This window comes from Oenanthe melanoleuca, chromosome 1A (assembly GCF_029582105.1).
Source record: "Oenanthe melanoleuca isolate GR-GAL-2019-014 chromosome 1A, OMel1.0, whole genome shotgun sequence".
In the NCBI taxonomy this organism is placed as follows: domain Eukaryota; kingdom Metazoa; phylum Chordata; class Aves; order Passeriformes; family Muscicapidae; genus Oenanthe; species Oenanthe melanoleuca.
The window spans coordinates 28802433-28821810 of NC_079334.1; the positions used below are offsets into that span (position 1 = coordinate 28802433).

Consider the following 19378-nt stretch of genomic DNA (forward strand, 5'->3'; position numbering starts at 1 on the left):
TAAAATGTATGCCATTGATCTCTTCAGACTACAAAAGGCAATGGCACCTCAAGTGCCTAAATCCAGTGGCCTATTTTAAACTAAGGATTGAAGAAACTCAGTCAGAAATTCCTCAATAATTTTGTCATCTCCTAGACAAACTAACCTGCTTCAGAAGGGGCACGTCATAACCAAAAGGCTACTTGAATTGTTTATATGCCATTAATTTTACGGCAGTTACATTATCAGTAGCAACAGTATCTGACTCTTGCTAGCTCTTTGCTTTAGCTTAGGGCCTTAATTGAATTAAAGGGCATGAACACTGAAGAAGTTTCAAGGCTCCCCTGTGTGTAACTTCATGATAAAATAGTGAACAACTAAAGGAATAAGGTCTTTTTTTTTTTTTCTTGTTTCCCAATTCACAGTTGCATTTATTTGGAAAAGATAAGGCAACTTTGTTATCCTCTGGATGAAGAAATTGCAGTTGATTTTGACATACTAGCAAAGCAGGTCATTGCCTAGGGAAAAATGCATGAAGAATTGAATCTTCCATAATTATATTGGGGATTTCTGAGGGAGAGCAAAGGGACTCCTGTTTATCAAGGCAGCAATGCCTTAAATTCAGCTCTGGACAGACAAGCAATCAAAATGGCTTGTTCAGGATCACAGGATCAATTTCTGTCCCCTGAAATGTATAAGACAGATAAAAGAGAGTGCTGTATAAGAGGAGGTGGGATTATCAAAAGAGGGTATCTTATGCATCATTACTGCAGTGGTGATAAAATGAAATGCTTGAATGTGAGCTTTGCATAAAGCTTTTGATGATACTTTATACAAAAATGTAGGGGAGTTTTGTTGGGGGTTTTTGTGAGTTTTCCGTTAAAAATACAAGGTGGCACATTTAGAGGCATCTGAAACATTAAAGAGATGACCTCCTAATCATGTTGCCTGCTCCACCCCAATTCAATTTACAGAATTAAAGGAAGCCATCCTTGGAGAAGGGATTACATTTGCTGCCATCCACTCTTACAGACAGTGACCCAGTATATTTAAAGCATGCTCTAAAAAACAGTGCAAAAAAACAGGTCATAAAGTTCATGTTTGTGCTGTCATCAGGCCAACTGTTGTGCCTCAGCTGGGAGATACAGAGCTGTGACTTTAATCTGTGCAGGGTAGCCCTAATCATGGATATATTTAGACAGCCACATTATCAGCTGCAAGGGGGAGCTGATTGCTGCTGAGAGCCCAGATCCTCTGTTGCACCACTGCCCTGGCAGGTGTAGCTGCCACAGGCAGGCAGCAAAAACATCCTGAGGTGGCCCACTTCCCTGTGTCCCACACTTGTGCCTCCCTGGAGCACTGCAGGACACCTCTGTCTGTGTCACACCTGCCAGCAGCCCCGTGCCCCCTGTCCAGTGAAACACCACGCACACTGTGCTCCATCCACTGCTGCACCAGCAGCCCAAGGGTCCCTGCAGAGGGGCTCCAGAAACTGTGTGCTCTGGGGTTTGGGGCCTCAGCAACAGAAACTCTGCTCTGCAGGCTCTATTCTCTTGGGTCTCAGCAGGCAGGCACAGTAACCCTGTGACAGAGCCATGGGCTGTAACGCAGGGTGAGGAGATGCACAACAGGCTAAAGGAGTGTTAGTTACCCAGGGGTTAAACAGGCATTGTACAGGAACAAAAACACTCTCCTGGCCTGGCTTTTCCTCTGTACACATCTGTGGATGATGTTTGCATTATCTAAACCCTCTGCAGCTCTCCCAGGGAGGGTCAGGCTCCTTGGTTATCAGCCCAGTCTCTGGAGGGGAGGCAGAACTGGGACCAAGCAGAAAGTGCAAGGGGGAGCATGCATGAATCTGACACTAGGCTGACTTTTCTTTTTTTTTTTTTTTTTTTTAAAAAGCCTTTACTTTGTGGACATGAAAACAATTGCCCATCTTTTATGAGGTCTGGGATGTACAAATGACATACCTAAATAAATGTGAAATGCTTCATTATCTGCAGTTATACATTGTCCTTACTTTTTGTCCTGGCAGGTTAATAATTTTTTCTTATCATACTCACATACTCAATTCTCTTGAAAGTAGTACCTGTGTGTATGAAATGAAAAGTAGGAATATACTTAGTCTTCTTAAGGAGTGGCACTATTTGTGTTAATAGAATCATCACAATTTAACAGAAAAACTTCAAATTCTGATAACTGAAAGCATTTTCAAATTTCTTTAGCATTTAATACTCTGTTTGCATCTAAATTGCAAACGAACTGCTGAAGAAAGTGTTTGCTGAAGTGTGTTTTATGAGTGCTGTAATCCATATGGTAATTGCAGGTCTTTAAAAATTAAAATTTCTTGGATTTTGTAACAAAATATATAATTAAAAACTTTAACTATTCTGGGACCAATTTTTAAAAATGGATCTTAGTTCTTTTTGTATTAGTAGAGGGGTTCAAATAATTCCAATCAGCATAGAAATTACATTAATTGCTGTTTGTGTTGCTTGATTTCCAAGGTAAAAACAGGTCATTCAGTCATCCTAGAAATAAAAATAAGTGCTTTTTCAATAATGTATGTGTCTTAAGTACTGTTGAAGTGACCCTTCAGTGTTCCAATAAATCTGATAGCCTTTAAACCCATTTGTCACATGCAAAGGGTAACAAATGTTCTCAATTCACAGGCCTTTAGAGCTACTTGTTAAAGGATCACTGAGAAGTTACAGTTCTGAACAAGATCCTCTGGACTCTGCATCTCCACAACTCCTGATCTCATACTCTGCTATTGGCAAGAAGGAACTCATCTATTTCCCAAAATCTGAATGTTTTGTCAGTTAAAACTGAGTAAAAAAAACAACCAACAAAACAAAAACAAGCATGAAGGTCAACAGGTTAAAAGCCAGCAAGAGAAAGAAAACAGCTTGGTAAATTTTAAAGGCAACTTTCCTAATTCATTCAAAACAGTGAAAAATCTTTCCACAGAATTTCATGGCAAAACTCCTGTGACACCAGAAGAAAGCATGTTGGATTTGGGATGTGTATGCACCAGTGAACAGCTGATATTTGTGCACACCAATATGAGGACATTATGCTTCTAGGAGAGGAAGGTATGGATAAATAAACTTCTTTTCAAGGAATTAGTGTGACTGATACATAATCTATGTAGAATTTAGTTATGATAACTATAAAAATACTTGGAGAGATCTCATGGCAGTTATAAAATAAAAATATGCCACTGCTTCTGTTTCATTTACTTCAAATGAGTGCACATAAAATTCTCTTCCACCCTCCATTAAACAACTGTTTGGTCTCCAATCTTTGGAGTTAATGAGCAACATGACTGAATTTTTATGTGATCATCCATAACTTTATTTAGTACAGGTAATCTTGTATTTGTCTTCACAAAGAAGGGTGTTAACCTTCATCAGGAGTGGTAAAACTGCTGTTGCCTTTGTTCTAAAACTTCCACTGATGAAATTGGCATTTCTGTGGTCATTGTAACTGCTTTATGGCTGGAGTGGGGAATCTAAAGCCAGTTTCTGGTATTTGCAAACACAGGGTCAAAAATGATTTGAGATTAGATCAATAAGGAAATGAGATCCACAGTTATCAAATGCAGTCCAACTTGGCAAAAGGTGACATTTACACCTGCACCCAAAGAAAGTGGGATTCTTCATATCATCAAAACCTCTTGACATATTGAACCTTCATCAGTGTTGTGTTAGGCTGAGGGTTGTAACTACTGTTCTCTTCAGATCTTGAACAACTGAAATTTATCCTTGTTGTACTTTTGCCCACTGGGTGAAATGTTGAGTTTAAACCAACCAAGCAGTGAAGTATGGCTCAGTTCATCCTTCTAAGGCGGTTTCATGTTTAAATCACTGCATTAGTCTAGCAACTTGAAACATGTACATGAAAAATTCAGGTTTCAATCACTATTTCTTACTGTACATTCTACTGCTTCAAGAACAAAAAATATGCCCAGCCTTCAGGAAATGTCAGCTATTACTAAGCCTTCTTTATAGGAACTGTTGAATGTACTTTTGATGCTAAGTAGGAAACTGCATAACTGATGGACAGATAACTTTTTTTCTTGGACTGTAGCAACTGAAGGAGATTTCTTATGATCACTCCAGGACATCCCTAACAATTATCTCTATACCATGATACCAATATAGAAAATCCAGGGGTATGCACCCACATTTGGAGGTAGCTTTGAACAGATCTAAAAATTTTAGCACAAATGGGACAATGGGGAAATTTTGTTGCTTTGTTTGGGTTTGGTTCTTTGAATCTTACGTGAAACAGAAGGGTTTGGGTGGTGGCACCACCTGCTCTGGCACAGCTCTACTGAAACCACTGTCTGGTAGATGAGACTGAAGCTCTGAGTTGTGGGGCACGAAAACCCAAAGGGAGGAAAATGAAGCTGCAAAGACATTTTATGAATTTCCTCAAGAGATGCATTATGCAACTGCTATGTCTCTTACGTAATTTTTTATGAGCAGGCTTTCATAAAACAGCAAATTTTTAAAAAATCATGATTCAAGAAAACCCCCAGAGAGTCCTCTTAAATAATTTAAAAGTGAATTGAGATGTGAAAAAGAAAAGAAAAAGTTCTGAAACAGTAGGTTCATCCTTTGCAAGCTTGGGATCACGTATTAATGCACTGCATAGTTGTGAAGAAAATGGCTTTCTATCTTTGCCTGTATGTTAGATCCTGCTGGAACACTCTGTTCCCTGTTCCCAGGAACACTTAATGCTGCTCGAAGCATGTGTACCCAGCTCTACACGGAAGAATTGAGCAGCTCCTCCCACACAGCCAGGCACATCTTGCTATTGTAAGAGGGGTATCAAGCAGCTTTTGTTCCTCTGCCTCTGAAAATGCATCAAACATGGGGGGAAAATGGTCACTGGGGGTGCTGTTGGAAGCAGAAAATGAAAAGATATAGATCAAAAGGCTGGGGGTTTTTTGATTCACAGATGCTATGCATCTTTATTTTTTCATTAAAAAAAAAAAAAAAAAATCTGTGATTTTCTTGTTTGTCACTACATGCCTGTTTAAGACATCTGGTTAATCTAAGTCAGAGCTGATGGTCTAATTTTATAGAGGTGTGTATTTCTGCTGTCAAGATTTTTGTTTTTATTCTAGTTAGTTTTTTTCTGATTTCCTTTAAAAAATGGAGGAAAAAAAAACCTTTCTTTTTTTGTGCAATAACTGTAGATTACTGCTTCTGCTTGTATTCAGGCCCCTGTCCCTGCTTTCCTAGTGTTATCAAGCATGCTCATAAAAGATCCTTATATAAGTGATCAGATAGCACTTGTTTCCTATAAAATAGTACCATTAAAAAAAAACAAACATTTTTTTCCTTTTATTTCTTTTGTTTGGTTGTTTTTGGTTGATTGGGGTTTGGGCTGGGGAGAGTTCTGTTTGGTTTTGAGTTTTTTTTTTTTTGTTTTGTTTTTTTTTTTTTTTTTTTTGTTTTGTTTTTTTTTTTTTTTTGTTAGGAATAGGCAATTTATAAGCAGTATAGGACCAAGCAAGTTCCTCAATTTATGACACATGTCAAAGAAAGAAGCAAAACCAGTGGGAGCACTGATATCCAAAGTCTTGGGCTATGGCTCCTAAAATCACAACCCTGTACATTTGCAATTATAAAGATAATTTCATCATTGTCAGGATCATTACTCACATGACTGAATTCAAGAAAGTAAGTTATTGAGTGCTCAGGTTTCTCCATCACATCTGGGGAAAGAATTCTAGTCGCACGGGGAGCAGCAGAACAGTTTAATTTTGGGCATGTGACATGCACCACAATCCTGTTAAAGGGATGAGTGACTACACTCTCACACGAGCATGATTGAAGTGTTCACACATAAATGCAGTTGAACAGCACTATATATAAAGCTACACAACCAAGTAAGAACTGTGTAGCTGTGATTTTAATTTTTTTTCCCACCTGATAATATCCAGAAAATCTCTCAGTACTGAAAGGAAGGTAAGCACAGACTCTCCCTGTGATGTTCCTTCACCCTGCCAAACCTGTCCTAGAGAATTAATTATATTAATTTTTTTGTCCTGAGAATTCTGTCTGAGATTGATTAAAATGCCTGAGTTAATACCATTGCAAGGAGAAAAAAAGCTGTAACAGGAGCAGTGCCATGAGTACAAATGACAGTTGTAAAGAGAATAAATTGTGGCAAGTGTTGGCTACAAAAAAAAAATGAGGGGAAAAAGATAAATATCTGTTCTTGCAGCAAAGTATTCATTGCATTGATATGCAGGATTTAGATAGACAGACCACAATAAAAGGACAAAAAAACCCAGCTAAAATGAAATAATTTGATGTCCAGGGCCAGACCCTGCACAAAAAGAAGCACATGCAGAGACACCTGATTTACAAGCCAAAAAACACACATGTCCAGCTTTTGTGGAGAGATGTTGGGAATGTAGTGAGGCAGGTGCTTATGTCTAGCTAATTATTGCAATCACTGTTTTACTGGGGGCTTTTTTTCTGTTTTGGTAAGTGCATAGTAGGTAACATCCTTTGTAGTCTGTGCAGACCTGCCCTAAAATCTCCAGTGTTACCATTATGTCTCCATGTTTTGCTATTTTGATGCATTTTTGAGACAGGCAGATTTGGTGAAGGTTTGGTTGATATTACTTAATAACTGCTCTAAAGGAGCCATCTGTTTAAAAGCATGTTTGATTTCCAAATCACAAGTCTTAATAGAACTGCTTAAGAAATTTTTATTACATCATTGGAAAATAAATGAAAGGGTTTTTTTTTTCAGATGTTTATTAAAATATGTCTAGAGCTTTAACTACATCATAAATCAAAGCACATAAGGTGCAAATACTAAGGGGAAAAAATATTGCAGGACCAACATATTAGTTTGTTAAAATCTTTAAGTATTTTAATGGAATTTGCACTTAAAATCTGCAGACAGTCACAGTTTTAATTCTAAAAGTCAGGAAATACTGTTATAAAAGTATCATAAAAAATTCCTGGTTTTTCCTTTGCCTGACCATAGTGTGACTGTGAGCCCTGTGGTGACCAACACAGGCTGCTCTGGCAGTCACCAGGCAGTGCAAGAGCCCACAATGCAGCCACTACAGAAAAGGGTGCTTGAAATTATTTCAGGCTTTCCTAAAATTATACACAGGCCAGAAAAAAAGCCCTGAGAAGCAGAGATATAAACTTCTCTAAACTATCAACTTCTTTATGATCCCTCCCATCCCAGCTTTACTATGAAAAACTACAGGAAAGGTAAAAATTTGGAGTTGAGATGACATCATCTGATTGCAGAGCACAACAAATGGTTGAATCATTCTTTTCACTTACAAGCCACTTTCACTTTAATATTATTGTTAACAACTTCCATTCAGGACTGTAATGAATGACTGTTTATCTCATCTACATTATTCTATTCTGTTTAATTCCTAAATTCATATAAATGAAAACAATTCATAAAAATGAAAACCTGAATGTGTAATAACGGTTATGTATGGCTATGTTGTGAAGAGTTCTCTCTATTGACAAGCTGTCAAATGATCTGTTTCTATTGTCTTTTTAAATTTTTGTTTTTACTGGATACAAACTATGATTGTTTTATTAAAAAAAAAGCATTGCACGTACTGCCACACTGCTACTATCCCATTTAGGGAAAAAAAATCATCTTTATAAGCAAAAGAGAATGCTATGTTCTGAATTTGCTTTTTATCTGCTGCATGTGCACGTTGTCACATGTTTGCTGAAGTGAAAGCAATAACATAGGAAAAGCCTTTTGAATCTGTCTTGGCCAGATGCTGGTTTCTGTCCTGGCCAGACCAGAGGCCCATGCCATGAGGAACATCTTCTCAGTGAGTGGCCCCTTTGAAATTAAACTTATCCCCCATAAAGCAAACTTTTTTCTGTGTGGAGTAGGGGCAGCAAAGTTTGGTCATTTTAGGATGTCATGTGGATTTCCTGAAATGAGCATGCCATCGTTATGAGCAATGCTGACAGCCTGCCTCTGCCCCTCTGAGTCTTTCCATCCCCTCTTGAGCTTCCTGCAATGTTTGTTAAACAACTGCCGGACTGCAGAATGGGATTCTGACTTACAGGACTAGTCCCACTTCTTAAGCAGGACTCTTCTCCTGTGAGAAGTGGTTGGAGGATTCGTTGTCTGGTAGACCGATTTAGAAAGGCAGACTGCAAGCACGTGGGTTTGTGCGTAGCCATGAGCGTGTTGAAGAGAGGGAAGTTCCCAGTGTGGTCACAAATCAGACTTTTGCCCTTTCTCTGACTCCTACCTGTCTATCTGATCCTTTCAGATGCGAGACTTCTCCATTTTGGAAGAATATGTGACCGACTTCTTCACCCCCACACTTTCAGGATGAAACTCTCACTGCTCCGACACCGCTGCAGTTATGTGCAATGCTGGGCTGAGAGACAGGCTTACATTGAGAGCTGAAAAGCCCTTACTCCCTCCTCACTGCAGAGCGCTGCTTTGCCAGTGGGCTGGATGCATACAACATTTCTGAGACCAGGTCCGAGCCTGAGCTCAAGTCCAAACATTTCTAGTGCCAACACAATAGGAATGACAGCCTGCTCTCAAGGCTTCAGGGGAAAAAAGCCTTAGGGCCAACATTCCCCTTTGCAAGGCAGGTAGGGGCACTCACCTGTGGGGAGAGGGGATGGCTGCTGCTCTCTCTGTTTACAAGCAAGCCATGGAGCCAAAGGTTTTCCAGGGAGGACTCCCATATCACCACTGTAGCTCGAGGAGTGTCTGCTTTTCAAATACCTGGTAAATGTGGCATTTTAATAACATCAACCTACATTAAAACTAAACTCTACATAGAATTGATTGCTATTGTATTTTATGTATTGCAACCAGTACTCTTCAGCTTACAGGTGAGAGAAAGCTTATGCCAATCTAAGGCATATATACTGCTTTTTGGAAACAAATACCAATTATTTCTTTATTAGGTCAATGCCAAACAATGCAAAAAATTATCTAGAATTGACAGTGAAACAGGAAGAGGAGACCTAACACTTTTCTACACTGAAAGGCTTTAATAAGATACCATATAAAAAGCCTGTAATGCTTTCACACTTTCTTGTATTTCCTTATTCTGTCAGAAATAAGTTCTCAAACAGGAAAAAAATATCCATGCTGAATATGTAGTGTATTTATTTTCATATGCAAATATATACTAACTCAGACCCTAAGACTATAGCAAATTTTTTAAAAATCAAGTAACTCTAATTCTCCATTGAACTCTTGAATCTTTCCACTTACCATAGAGAACACTCAGCAACTTCCTTCAGAAAAAGCTGTGAAAAGAACATGTTGCAATAGTTGCAGGGTGTGTATGTGTGTGTGTGTGGCACAGATAAAAGTGTATTTCTATTGCTTACTTCCATTATGACAGAACACACAAAGTGCTAGGCTCTCTCCAAACCGATGTCAAAAAAACAGATCATGCCAAAACAACATGTAAGAAGTGTTGTAAAGGTTACATTGTATTCCTTAAAAGTTAGGAAATATCAAAAGCTGGGATGCCAGTATAACCTTAATTCAACCCTTCTCTGCATATCCATTATGATCCAGTCTTTAATTACATGATCACATACCCTTTTTCTTTCCTTTTTTCTCCCCAGGGCCTCTGCTTCATTTAAAGTATCAGATGGACTAAATAAGGCAGTTCTTCAGCACCCTGCCATTAATGTATCAGTGAGCATCTTGCACTATTAATCAGGCAAACTGCCTTCTCTGGAAGGCAGAGCTGCAGAAACAGGAGCAGACAGCTGGGAACTGGCCAGAGGAAAAAAGAACCACTTCACGTATCCCAAAACGTGGAAGTGCTGAAGAAGTTCAGAGGGGCGTGGTAGATCAGTGAAACATGCAAGTGGCAAGAAGCTAAGCCACAAACCAACAACAGGCTACAGTGTGCTAGTTTGTTTGATGCTCTCCATTCCAGTCCAATCAAGAAAAGTTGACTCTGGTTGGTGCTGTGAGCTGCATGCCAAAATCTTCCTCATCAATTAAGAGCCTGCAGACTTCAAAGATGAGGATCCTTGGGAGAATTTCACAGGCTGGAAATGGCAGCAGGTCCTTTGCTGACTGAGATGGAAATGGACTTGCCTGAACTGGGAAAACAGCATCAGCAGCTCCAGTTACCTCATTGACACCCATGGATAGGGATGAGATCCTCCTGGCAGGCATCTCAAGCCTTGGCCTGGAAGTCACACTTGGATAGGCTTGGTGGCTGCAAGCAGTGAACACCAAGGTAGTTCATTTCTCACCAGTGGACTGGATCTGTATGCACAGCATTTTTCCCTTTCCACAGAGAAGACTGTTTTATACATGCCGTTACTATTTGCAATCAATAGGAACTATGAAAACTTGATTGCTAAGGAGTCCTGAATTTATTGACTTGCAAGAGATTTTTGAGAGGAACTTGAAACCCTTGATGTCCAGAAAGCTTTTTTTTTTTTTTTTTTTTTTTTTTTTTCCCTAAGAAAAAAAAAGTAAAGGATCTTTTAAATTTCTCCCCCTCTCTCTAAGTGTGACATGAAGTACATGCTGTCACATTATGTTCTTAAAAGCACAACTCCAGGGGGATGATTGAAACCTCAACAGCCTTGCTGTCCATGGCAGTTATGGCTGGGGAGACAGATTTCAAACCTCATGTTTTGGGGTGCTACTATATGAGACCATTTACCTGCTTGAGGGTTCCTAAAACTTCTTCAGAGCATTTGATTCTGGATGGAATTATGTAGAAGAGATAAGAAAGTGGCCCAGATAAAAAAAGCCCAGGTCCAGGCAAAGGTGGCAAATATCATATTATATTTTTTTTTGTTTCTTGAAGTATTTCCAGTAATTAATTTGATGTAATTGTGACACTCAAGCATCAATTTTGCACAAGGTAAGTGACAATTTCCAGTAGGATGGTGGACCTTGCTGAAGCACCTGCTGCTTCGAGGTTTGAAAGAGCACAGCACTTTCCAACCTATGAAGAGAGCAGAAATGGGAGCTCTGGCTATACCTCACATATGGCACAGAAGCACTGAGAAGAAAGGAAGGCTGGCACCTGAGGAACAGCAAGAGCACAGGCCAGGTTTGGCAGCTCGTCCCTTCTCACAGAACAGAGGGTCAGCTCATGATGTTATTGCAGTGCTCAGAAGTTAGTAGGGGGAAAAGGGATGAGACTGTTCTCTAAAACCCACACCAATATTTTTAGTATGCAGCAAAGCTGTGAGTGTGAGCTCTCGGGATTATTTTTTTAAGGTTTTGCAGATTTCCCTTGTATATAGTCAGAGTCCCCTGAGGCTGGCAGCCTAAGATAGAACAGATCCCATGTGCAGAGAAAAGACCAAAAGTTACATTTCTCACACCAGATAAGCAAAAAACCCAAAAAAACCCAACCAAACAAAAAACAAGCAAAAAAAACCCCCCAAAACAAAACAAACAAACAAACAAACAAAAAAAACCAAACAAACAAACAAACAACAAAAACACCAAAAAACCCGAAACAACAACCTACCATTTACTTTCATCTTTTATTCAAATTATTTCCCACACACATTTTTATATACTTTATTAGTGAATTATTTTTACTGAAAAAAATCGCGTGTGCCTTCACTGGGCTGATTTCTGATCGTTAACTGTAAGAACTTTACATATAAGTATCAGACATCAGCCTGTACTTCACTTGAAGCTTTGCAAGGGGGCAGGGCACAAACCCTTGGAAAACAATAAGGTTTCTATCAAAGAAGCTACACTTTCTTCTTTAACAAAACCGAAACAAAGTAACCAAACCGAAATCTTCCGCCGTTTCTTTCCTCCCCGCTTTTGTTTAGCTAAAGCGGGGACAGAGCGGTGGAAGCCTGACACCGAGACACATCCTGGGCAGTCACTAGCGGGTACAGCCCTCCCGCAGGGGCTTCGTGAGGGGCAGCAGCACAGGGGATGGGGAGGGCGCAGGCCAGCGCTGTGTTCGGCGATGTCGCCGAGGCCTGGCGAAGGCTTCGCGGTGCTTGGCCCCGCGCAGGGCTCCCCCGCTGCGGACGCGGCCTGAAGGCCACGGGGCACAATCGTGAGGGAGCCCCGCGCTCGGGCTGTCGGACCGCCGGGCACTGCGGGGCACCCCTGCGCTCCGAGGGACGGCGAGCGGGCACAGACAGACACATCACCTCCGCCGCCCGCGGGCAGCAGCAATCAGCGCTCCGGGAGCGCCCCCGCTGCCGTCCTCGCGTGGGGCAGCACCGCGGCCGGGGCCGGGCCGAGCGCCAGCGCGCGCCGCCGCCCCCGCCGCTGACGTGGCTCCGCGCTCCCCGGAGACAGCGCGCGGCCGCGGCCCCGCCCGCGCGGCCCCACCCCGCCCCCGCGGGTGCGCGCGGGATCGCCCCGCACCGGCGCGAGCACCGCGCCCCGCGCGCACAGCTCCCCGCAGCGCGGGCGCGCGCCCCGGCACGCGCAGCCCCTCGCGCCGACCCCCCCGCGCGCGCCCCCGGCTCTATTTGTTTACAGCCGATTACGTCACCCAGCCCGGCCGGCCCCGCCCCGCCGCCGCCGTCACGATGGTGCGATCGTCGGATTGGCGGCGGCGCGCCCCCGGCGCCGTGACGCCGCTTCCGGTCGGCGGTGCCTATAAGAGACGGCGGAGGGCGGGCAGCTCCCTTCGTCCCTCGCCGCAGGAAATGCGGGGAGCGCTGCCGCGGCCGCCGCTGCTGCCGCCGCCCCCCTGCCGTAGGAAGAGGAGGCGGAGGCTGCCGCCCCCGGGATGTGATCTGGGCTCCGCCGCCTGCTCCGCGCCCAGTTAGAGCTGCGCCGCCCCCGTCCCGTCCCGCGCCCCGTCCCGACCCGTCCCGCCCAGCGCCGGCCGCCCCGGAGAGCTGGCTGCCGCCCGCCGCCGCCTCCATGCATCCCGCCCTGTACACCCGGGCCAGCATGATACGTGAGATCGCCGCGGCCGTGGGCTTCATCTCCAAGTTCCTGCGGACCAAGGGGCTGATGAACGAGCGGCAGCTGCAGACCTTCAGCCAGTGCCTGCAGGAGCTGCTGGCAGGTGAGGGCGGCGTGGGCGCGGCGGGAGCCGCTCCCTCCCTGCGCCCCGGGCCGCCGGCCGTGCGGGCGGCACCGCGCTCCGCGGGGAAGGGGGAGATCGGCCCCTCCGAGGGACCGAGCCCCTCCGCGGGGGGACACCGGGGCTCCGTGCTCGCCCCTTGCGGGGCCCTCCGTGCCGAGCCGGCCCCGCTGTGTGGGAGGCAGGAGCGGGCTGTAAACAAAGGGGCTCGGGCGTCGCGCAGGCGGCTCGCCCCCCCAGCCCTTGCCTCCGTAGACAAAGCGTTCGAGCAGCCCGGGCTTGAGCTCCGCGCCAGGGGCTCGAACCGCCCGCTTTCCACAAGGAAAAATGCTCCCAAGTTGGGTTTGTTTCGTCAAGTAAAATTCATCGGTGGACGATGAGTCTCGCTTCCCCTTTCTTCTGGAAGCGTCTCTTAGCCGCCCCACAGCCGCGTTTAGGAACAAATACCGAGGGTTCTTTCGCTGCCCCGTGGGTTTTGTAATCCCGAGCCTTCGTCCCAGTGGGCTCGACAGTGGCTACAAGTACCCTCAGATCGATAGGGTTTCGGGTGGGATGAAACTCCTGAGGTAAGTCCTTGGTTTCTCGCCATGGAAAACAGGCTGGGAATTCAAGTGGTGAAATACAGCCTGAGTCAGTCGGTAAACGCTGCCCAGCTTCCTCCCTAGTTATTTTTGGGTGTTCTTCGAATGTGAGAAGCTAAGCATGGGTGTGATCTCAAAAGGATGCTGGAAAGGGTCTTTTTTTCCTATCTGGTTTACGATGTTTTGAAGTTCTTGAATTTTTTCTGTTCTGTGTGTTGTTTTGGTGTTTTTATATTTGTTTTTCTGAACGCCAGGAAGTTGCTTTTCGGTCCTTTCTGGCGGTGGATGTTCTTCTCCATACGTAGCACGAAACTTTGTGCGAGTGCTTCCCAAGGGACATTGCACTTACGTAAATCATCGGCAGAAATAAAGCCTCTAATGATTTTGAAGTCATTTGATGCTCAAATAATAAGCTTTTTCAGATCTTGAGGTGCGAAATTTGCAAGAGACCGATAATCACTGAATGTATCTTTCAACATGGAATTAAGGAGGATAATGTTTTGTTGTTTTTTTATTTTATAGAGCATTATAAACACCACTGGTTCCCAGAAAAGCCGTGCAAGGGATCAGGTTACCGATGTATCCGGATCAACCATAAAATGGATCCTCTCATTGGACAGGCAGCACAGCGGATTGGATTGAGCAGTCAGGAACTGTTTCAGCTTCTTCCGAGCGAACTCACTCTCTGGGTTGACCCGTACGAAGTGTCCTATCGCATTGGAGAGGATGGCTCCATCTGTGTGCTGTATGAAGCTGCACCAGCAGGAGGTAGCCAAAGTAACACCAACATGCAAATGGTAGACAGCAGAATAAGCTGTAAGGAGGAACTTCTCTTGGGCAGAACTAGCCCTTCCAAAAGCTACAATATGATGACTGTATCAGGTTAAGATATAGTCTGTGGATGGATCACCTTAAAATGGATGGATAAATTTGGTTTTTACTTTGGGTGGGCACCTCTGGGGATGGATTACGGAATTTAAACCATGTCACAGCTGTGAAGATCTGGCACACGTTAGAGTGGTATACTTTAAAGTGACAGTGCCATAGTTTGGACAGTACCTTTCAGTGATTTAATAGCCTGTGAGTCAAAATGATTGCAGCTTGCTAGGGAGTAAGAAGATCTAAGAAGTGTCAGTTTCTCCAAGACACCTGACTTAATTTCTACACCAATTTTCAACCCCGATCTGTATTTATAAAGTGATTCTCTGCAGTAGGTCTTGCAGAGTAAATTTGCACTATTACATTTATTAATTGTCAGCATTTTTGGCAGCTCAGTAACAAGACTTATGAACACCATAGTACTGGAAATTTTAATTTTCAGACTTTTACCTAGCACTTACAAATATGTATAAATGTACATAAGATAAAATAGTAAGAATGACCTGGGGAAATGGTCAGATCTTTACATTGGCCTCAAAAGTAGCAAGTGATCAGAATCTGCCATGGCAACAGGCTTTAAAAAGACCATATAAAGACACTGTCTGAACTGTGGTGTTAGCACCAGCCAGCTATCTGTACATTTGCTAGCTTGTAGTTTTCTAAGACTGAGTAAACTTCTTATTTTTAGAAAGTGGAGGTCTGGTTTGTAATTTCCTTGTTCTTAATTGGGTAAAAGTCTTTTCCACAAACCACCATCTATTTTGTGAACTTTGTTAGTCATCTTTTATTTGGTAAATTATGAACTGGTGTAAATTTGTACAGTTCATGTATATTGATTGTGGCAAAGTTGTACAGATTTCTATATTTTGGATGAGAAATTTTTCTTCTCTCTATAATAAATTGTTTCCTATCTTGGCATTTTAATTAATCTCTTGTCGTGATTACATAGGATCAGTTAAATTATTTTTGTCTCACAGTAGAAATAAAATAGGTACTATCAAGGCTTAAGAACATCAGTGGCACCCTGATGCTAGGGAACACTTGGTACAGACCTGGATTAATGAAGACTTCACATATAAATGCTTGGGAAGTTTAGGGGAACACGATGTACATGTCACTCTAAACCTTGTAAAATGTGGACATAACTCCAGGGCCAGTAATTCCAGGATATGAGGAAAAGGTACAGAAATAACATCCACCAAAGATGACTTGAATAAATCCAGAGGATTAAAGTTTACTTGGCTTCCTGATGAAGGATATAGCAAACCTAAATGTCCATTTTGGCCTACTTGCTCACGAGTTCACAGTTCTTACCTGATGGATTCCCTGCACAGTAAGAGCTGGGACAAGTGTCCCTTAGCCTTAAGAGCAGCTTGCTGCCTTTTGCTTTCTTCAGATGCAAGACTTTCACTTTAGAAATCATTAAGATTGGATTCAACAAAAGGTATGTTGATCTTTTTTCCCAAACTTAAAAGGTGGCTGAGGCGGAGTGAGAAGCCCATACTTATATGTGTATTCATAGTTAATGAATGATGTAGAGGTGTGATTCACTTAAGCACCACACTAATGTCATTTGGATACAGCACAGCAGATACACTTGAGAGAAATTCCTTACCACTCTATTTACACTTGCTAAGTGCTGGAGTAAAACTCAAGACGCTTCTGTTCCTTATCTCCTGTGTTCTTTGTTCTGCGAGTGTTTAATAAAAGGCCTGCCCACGGTGGTCACTTCAGTCACAAGAACTGCTGTCGATGCTCTGAGTGAAAAGAAGGCCATCGTTACTTGCCAGCCAAGCTCGAAAGCTATGGGAGAACTGAGCATCAGACTTGCCAGGAGTTGTTGCAGCTCCTGCCCAGCTATGAATGAGCCTTTGCCATTAGACAGTAGTAACGTGTTGTATCTCCAGTTCATGTCTGTAATATAGCTGGTTATATATAAGCAAAACATAAGACTGACCTGTCTAGTTTTTTTTTTTTTGTTTGTTTTTTTTTTTTGTTTTTTTTTAACCAATTTCTTTCCCTCTGTTTTTTGAAAGTTCAGCTTTACAAATAAGATTTTTACCACGGTCTACATATGTATGGCAATGTTCAGCACTTCAAAGTATTGCTAGGGCTTCTCTGTCACGATGGCTTTCTGGCATAAACTGGTGGAAGCATAAGTGCACCCAAAGCAGTGGACTTTAAAGACCTTGCAGTGTAGGCATCTGACAAAAGATGTATTATCAAAACTTTAGAGTGAGCCTGTGTTATAGTAAAGTACAGGTGTAATTCATAGAGTAAAAGTTTAGGCTCACATTTTGATACCTTAAAAATTCTCTTACTTTTAAGATGACACTTTAAATTTTTAAATCTACAAGAAATTTATTCTAGTGGTAGGAGTACTCAAAGGCGTTTCTGTTGTGTTATATGTCTGCAGACAGCAGAAGTGTATCTGAGTAGAAAGAAAACATTGAGCTTGGCTTTAAAGCTATATTAAACTTTCATGAAGCTCACTGCTGACTGAACTATGCTTGGTATATTGTGGTGCTGCCTGCAGTCTTTTCTGCTGCACAGCAAGAACAGCATCAGAAGGGGTAGCTGTATAGTTGGTCTTTGACGTGAGCTGTGCACATTATGAAAGCATCAGCTGTCAGTACTTTCTTTTTGGTAAATTAAGCATAGCTTTGTGAGGCAGCAAGTGTTCCATCTGTGAGACTGGCATGTGACACTGAACTGAGAGTGAGCCTGCTCCTTTAGATGGTTAACATTTTAGTCCTTCTACGGTAAGGTGCTTTCATTCACAGCATAATTTTTAACTGCAGCTGTGGCAAGTAATTGGTACAACCCATGTCCTCAGAGTTGCTGGGATTTATTCCAGCTGGAATTTAAATATACCCCAATGTGCACACAATGTGCCCTTGTCTGATTTTGAAAGTACTTAGCATACTGTGGCAGCAGGGCATAAGGACTCCTGAGAGAAGTGGAGTATGTCTGTGAGAGTAGGCTGTTGCCAATCCTGTATTTTGCTGCAGGTAGAACAAACAGCACACTAAGCTAAATGCTTGTCACTTTTGAATTTCATTTAAGGTGCCATTATGAAACCGGCAAGGCTGTTATTTTAATGCAAATGTTAGAGATGAGAACACATTCAAGACCTGCTTGCTCAGTGCAGTTAGTTAAATTAGTTGACTTTCCTTGAGTGGCCCTGAATAGTCCTGTAGTCCTTCCAAGGGCAGTCTCAGCTGTGCATGGCTGTGATGTTACAGCTCTTCTCAGAGTGATGGACCAGTCTGCTCAGACTTGCTGACCGTTCAGTGAATGTCTTTAGAAAGTGTACAGTTGCTTTCTAGTTTATGCCAGGTGAGCAAATGTTTGGGTTTTTGTTTTTTTTTTTTTTTCTGACAGCATGTTCCCCTACTGTGCTACTGTGTGGTATCAGATCCTACCACTCAGTACTATTTTGTATTTTATGTAATGATGCTCCTCCTAAAGAAAAGGTGTATTAGATGTATCCTGTAAGAAGCTATGTTGTTCTGTTCTCTTTGCAGTTGTGTTTTTCTCCTGCTTGTTCTGGAGATGTGCATCTGGATTAAGCAGCCATTTGGACCAATTTTTTTTTTTACTCCTGTAGATCTTGGAGTCATTCTTAGGTTTGAATAGAGATGTGAGGATTCTCATTCGATTGCTGGTGATGCTGACTTTAGTTTTCCACTTTTCTGCTGACTCCGCAAAGATTTTCGAGTAGGTCTGTATATTACAGGCCTCTATGCCACAGGATTTTCATACGATTGGTTTGTTCTATCAATCTACACGATAATTTGAATATAACATGGGGCAGTTTTCTGATGTGAAAATACCATCACTGGCTTATAGTTTCATTGTATCTCATATTGGATCAGTTTATGGGAAAAGAAGGGCTTCCATATTCATCACAAAATAAGTCTTCTTGGATCATACCAAGTTGTATGTCTCATGCCATAACTTAGAGATGGCAATTTTGAAGGCTAAATATTGTTATGCCTGTATGTTTTTGATTTTCTTCAATTTGAATGGGTAAAGGAAAAGCTCGAGAGATGATTTAGGAGCAGGGGGAACTGTACTGCAGCAGTAGAACCTTACAAAACAGTTTGCTGATGTGCACACCATAAAGAATCCAGTTAGTGCTCCTGGAGTGGTTGGTTTGTGCTGATGCTTGTAAACATTTCTGTCACCAAATTAAGCAGATGTCACGGAACATGAACACTCAATACGCATAAGGTGTCCTTCTAATTAACCTTGTTTGTTTATGCTGGGAGAATATGATCTCTTGTTATTGTGCAGGCTAGCAATGAATACAGCAAAGAACATTGCTGCTTTTCTTTCTTGTGTGTCTGTGTAAAGCTTATTTCTGAATTTCTGTAAATCAACTAGTACTCTACATTTTACAAAGTTTCCTCTACTTAATGCCATAATTTTAAGAGAAAATAGTTTATATTGGCAAAAGCTGCCACTTGACTGAAGAACATTAAAGTTGTTTTTAGTTTAAAGAGTGAAACATGTATAGACTGGAGATAAATAGTTCTCCCAAAAAAGGAATGTGTATTTACACATTCTTGGTGTAATAGCAGAGGTTATTTTTACACGTTTCAGATTTACATTCCAATGTGAACACTGAGAAGCAGGATGTTAATTCAGTGGCTTTCAGGGGTTGGTAGAGCAAGCTGGGCTTAGACAATAAATGCTGTATTAATAGTTAGCAGTGACAATTTCATCAACATAGGAATTGTGGGGTATAATTAACATCAGTTGCTTTGACACTATGCTCTTAATGTATGGTTTCAACCTTTCTTTCAGTAGCAGTTGGAGAATGCACTGTGACAAATTATTGCTGATACAAAGTAGGTCAACAGTAAAATGG

The 19378-nt window shown here is 42.3% G+C and overlaps 1 protein-coding gene across 1 annotated transcript; it reads left to right on the forward strand.

The window, feature by feature from the left end:
* Positions 1-12592: 12592 nt before the first annotated feature.
* BTG1 (BTG anti-proliferation factor 1) lies at positions 12593-15426 on the forward strand. Its single transcript, XM_056482545.1, has 2 exons — positions 12593-13024; positions 14146-15426. Exons 1-2 carry the CDS (start codon positions 12877-12879, stop codon positions 14508-14510), a joined length of 513 nt encoding a protein of 170 aa, XP_056338520.1. The 5' UTR covers positions 12593-12876; the 3' UTR covers positions 14511-15426.
* Positions 15427-19378: the final 3952 nt, after the last annotated feature.

Excerpts from the sequence above, each read along its gene's own strand:
- BTG1 (XM_056482545.1), top strand. The coding sequence starts at position 12,877 with ATGCATCCCGCCCTGTACACCCGGGCCAGCATGATACGTGAGATCGCC. Across the intron at positions 13,025-14,145 it reads CCTGCAGGAGCTGCTGGCAG|AGCATTATAAACACCACTGG; the intron begins GTGAGGGCGGCG and ends TTTATTTTATAG.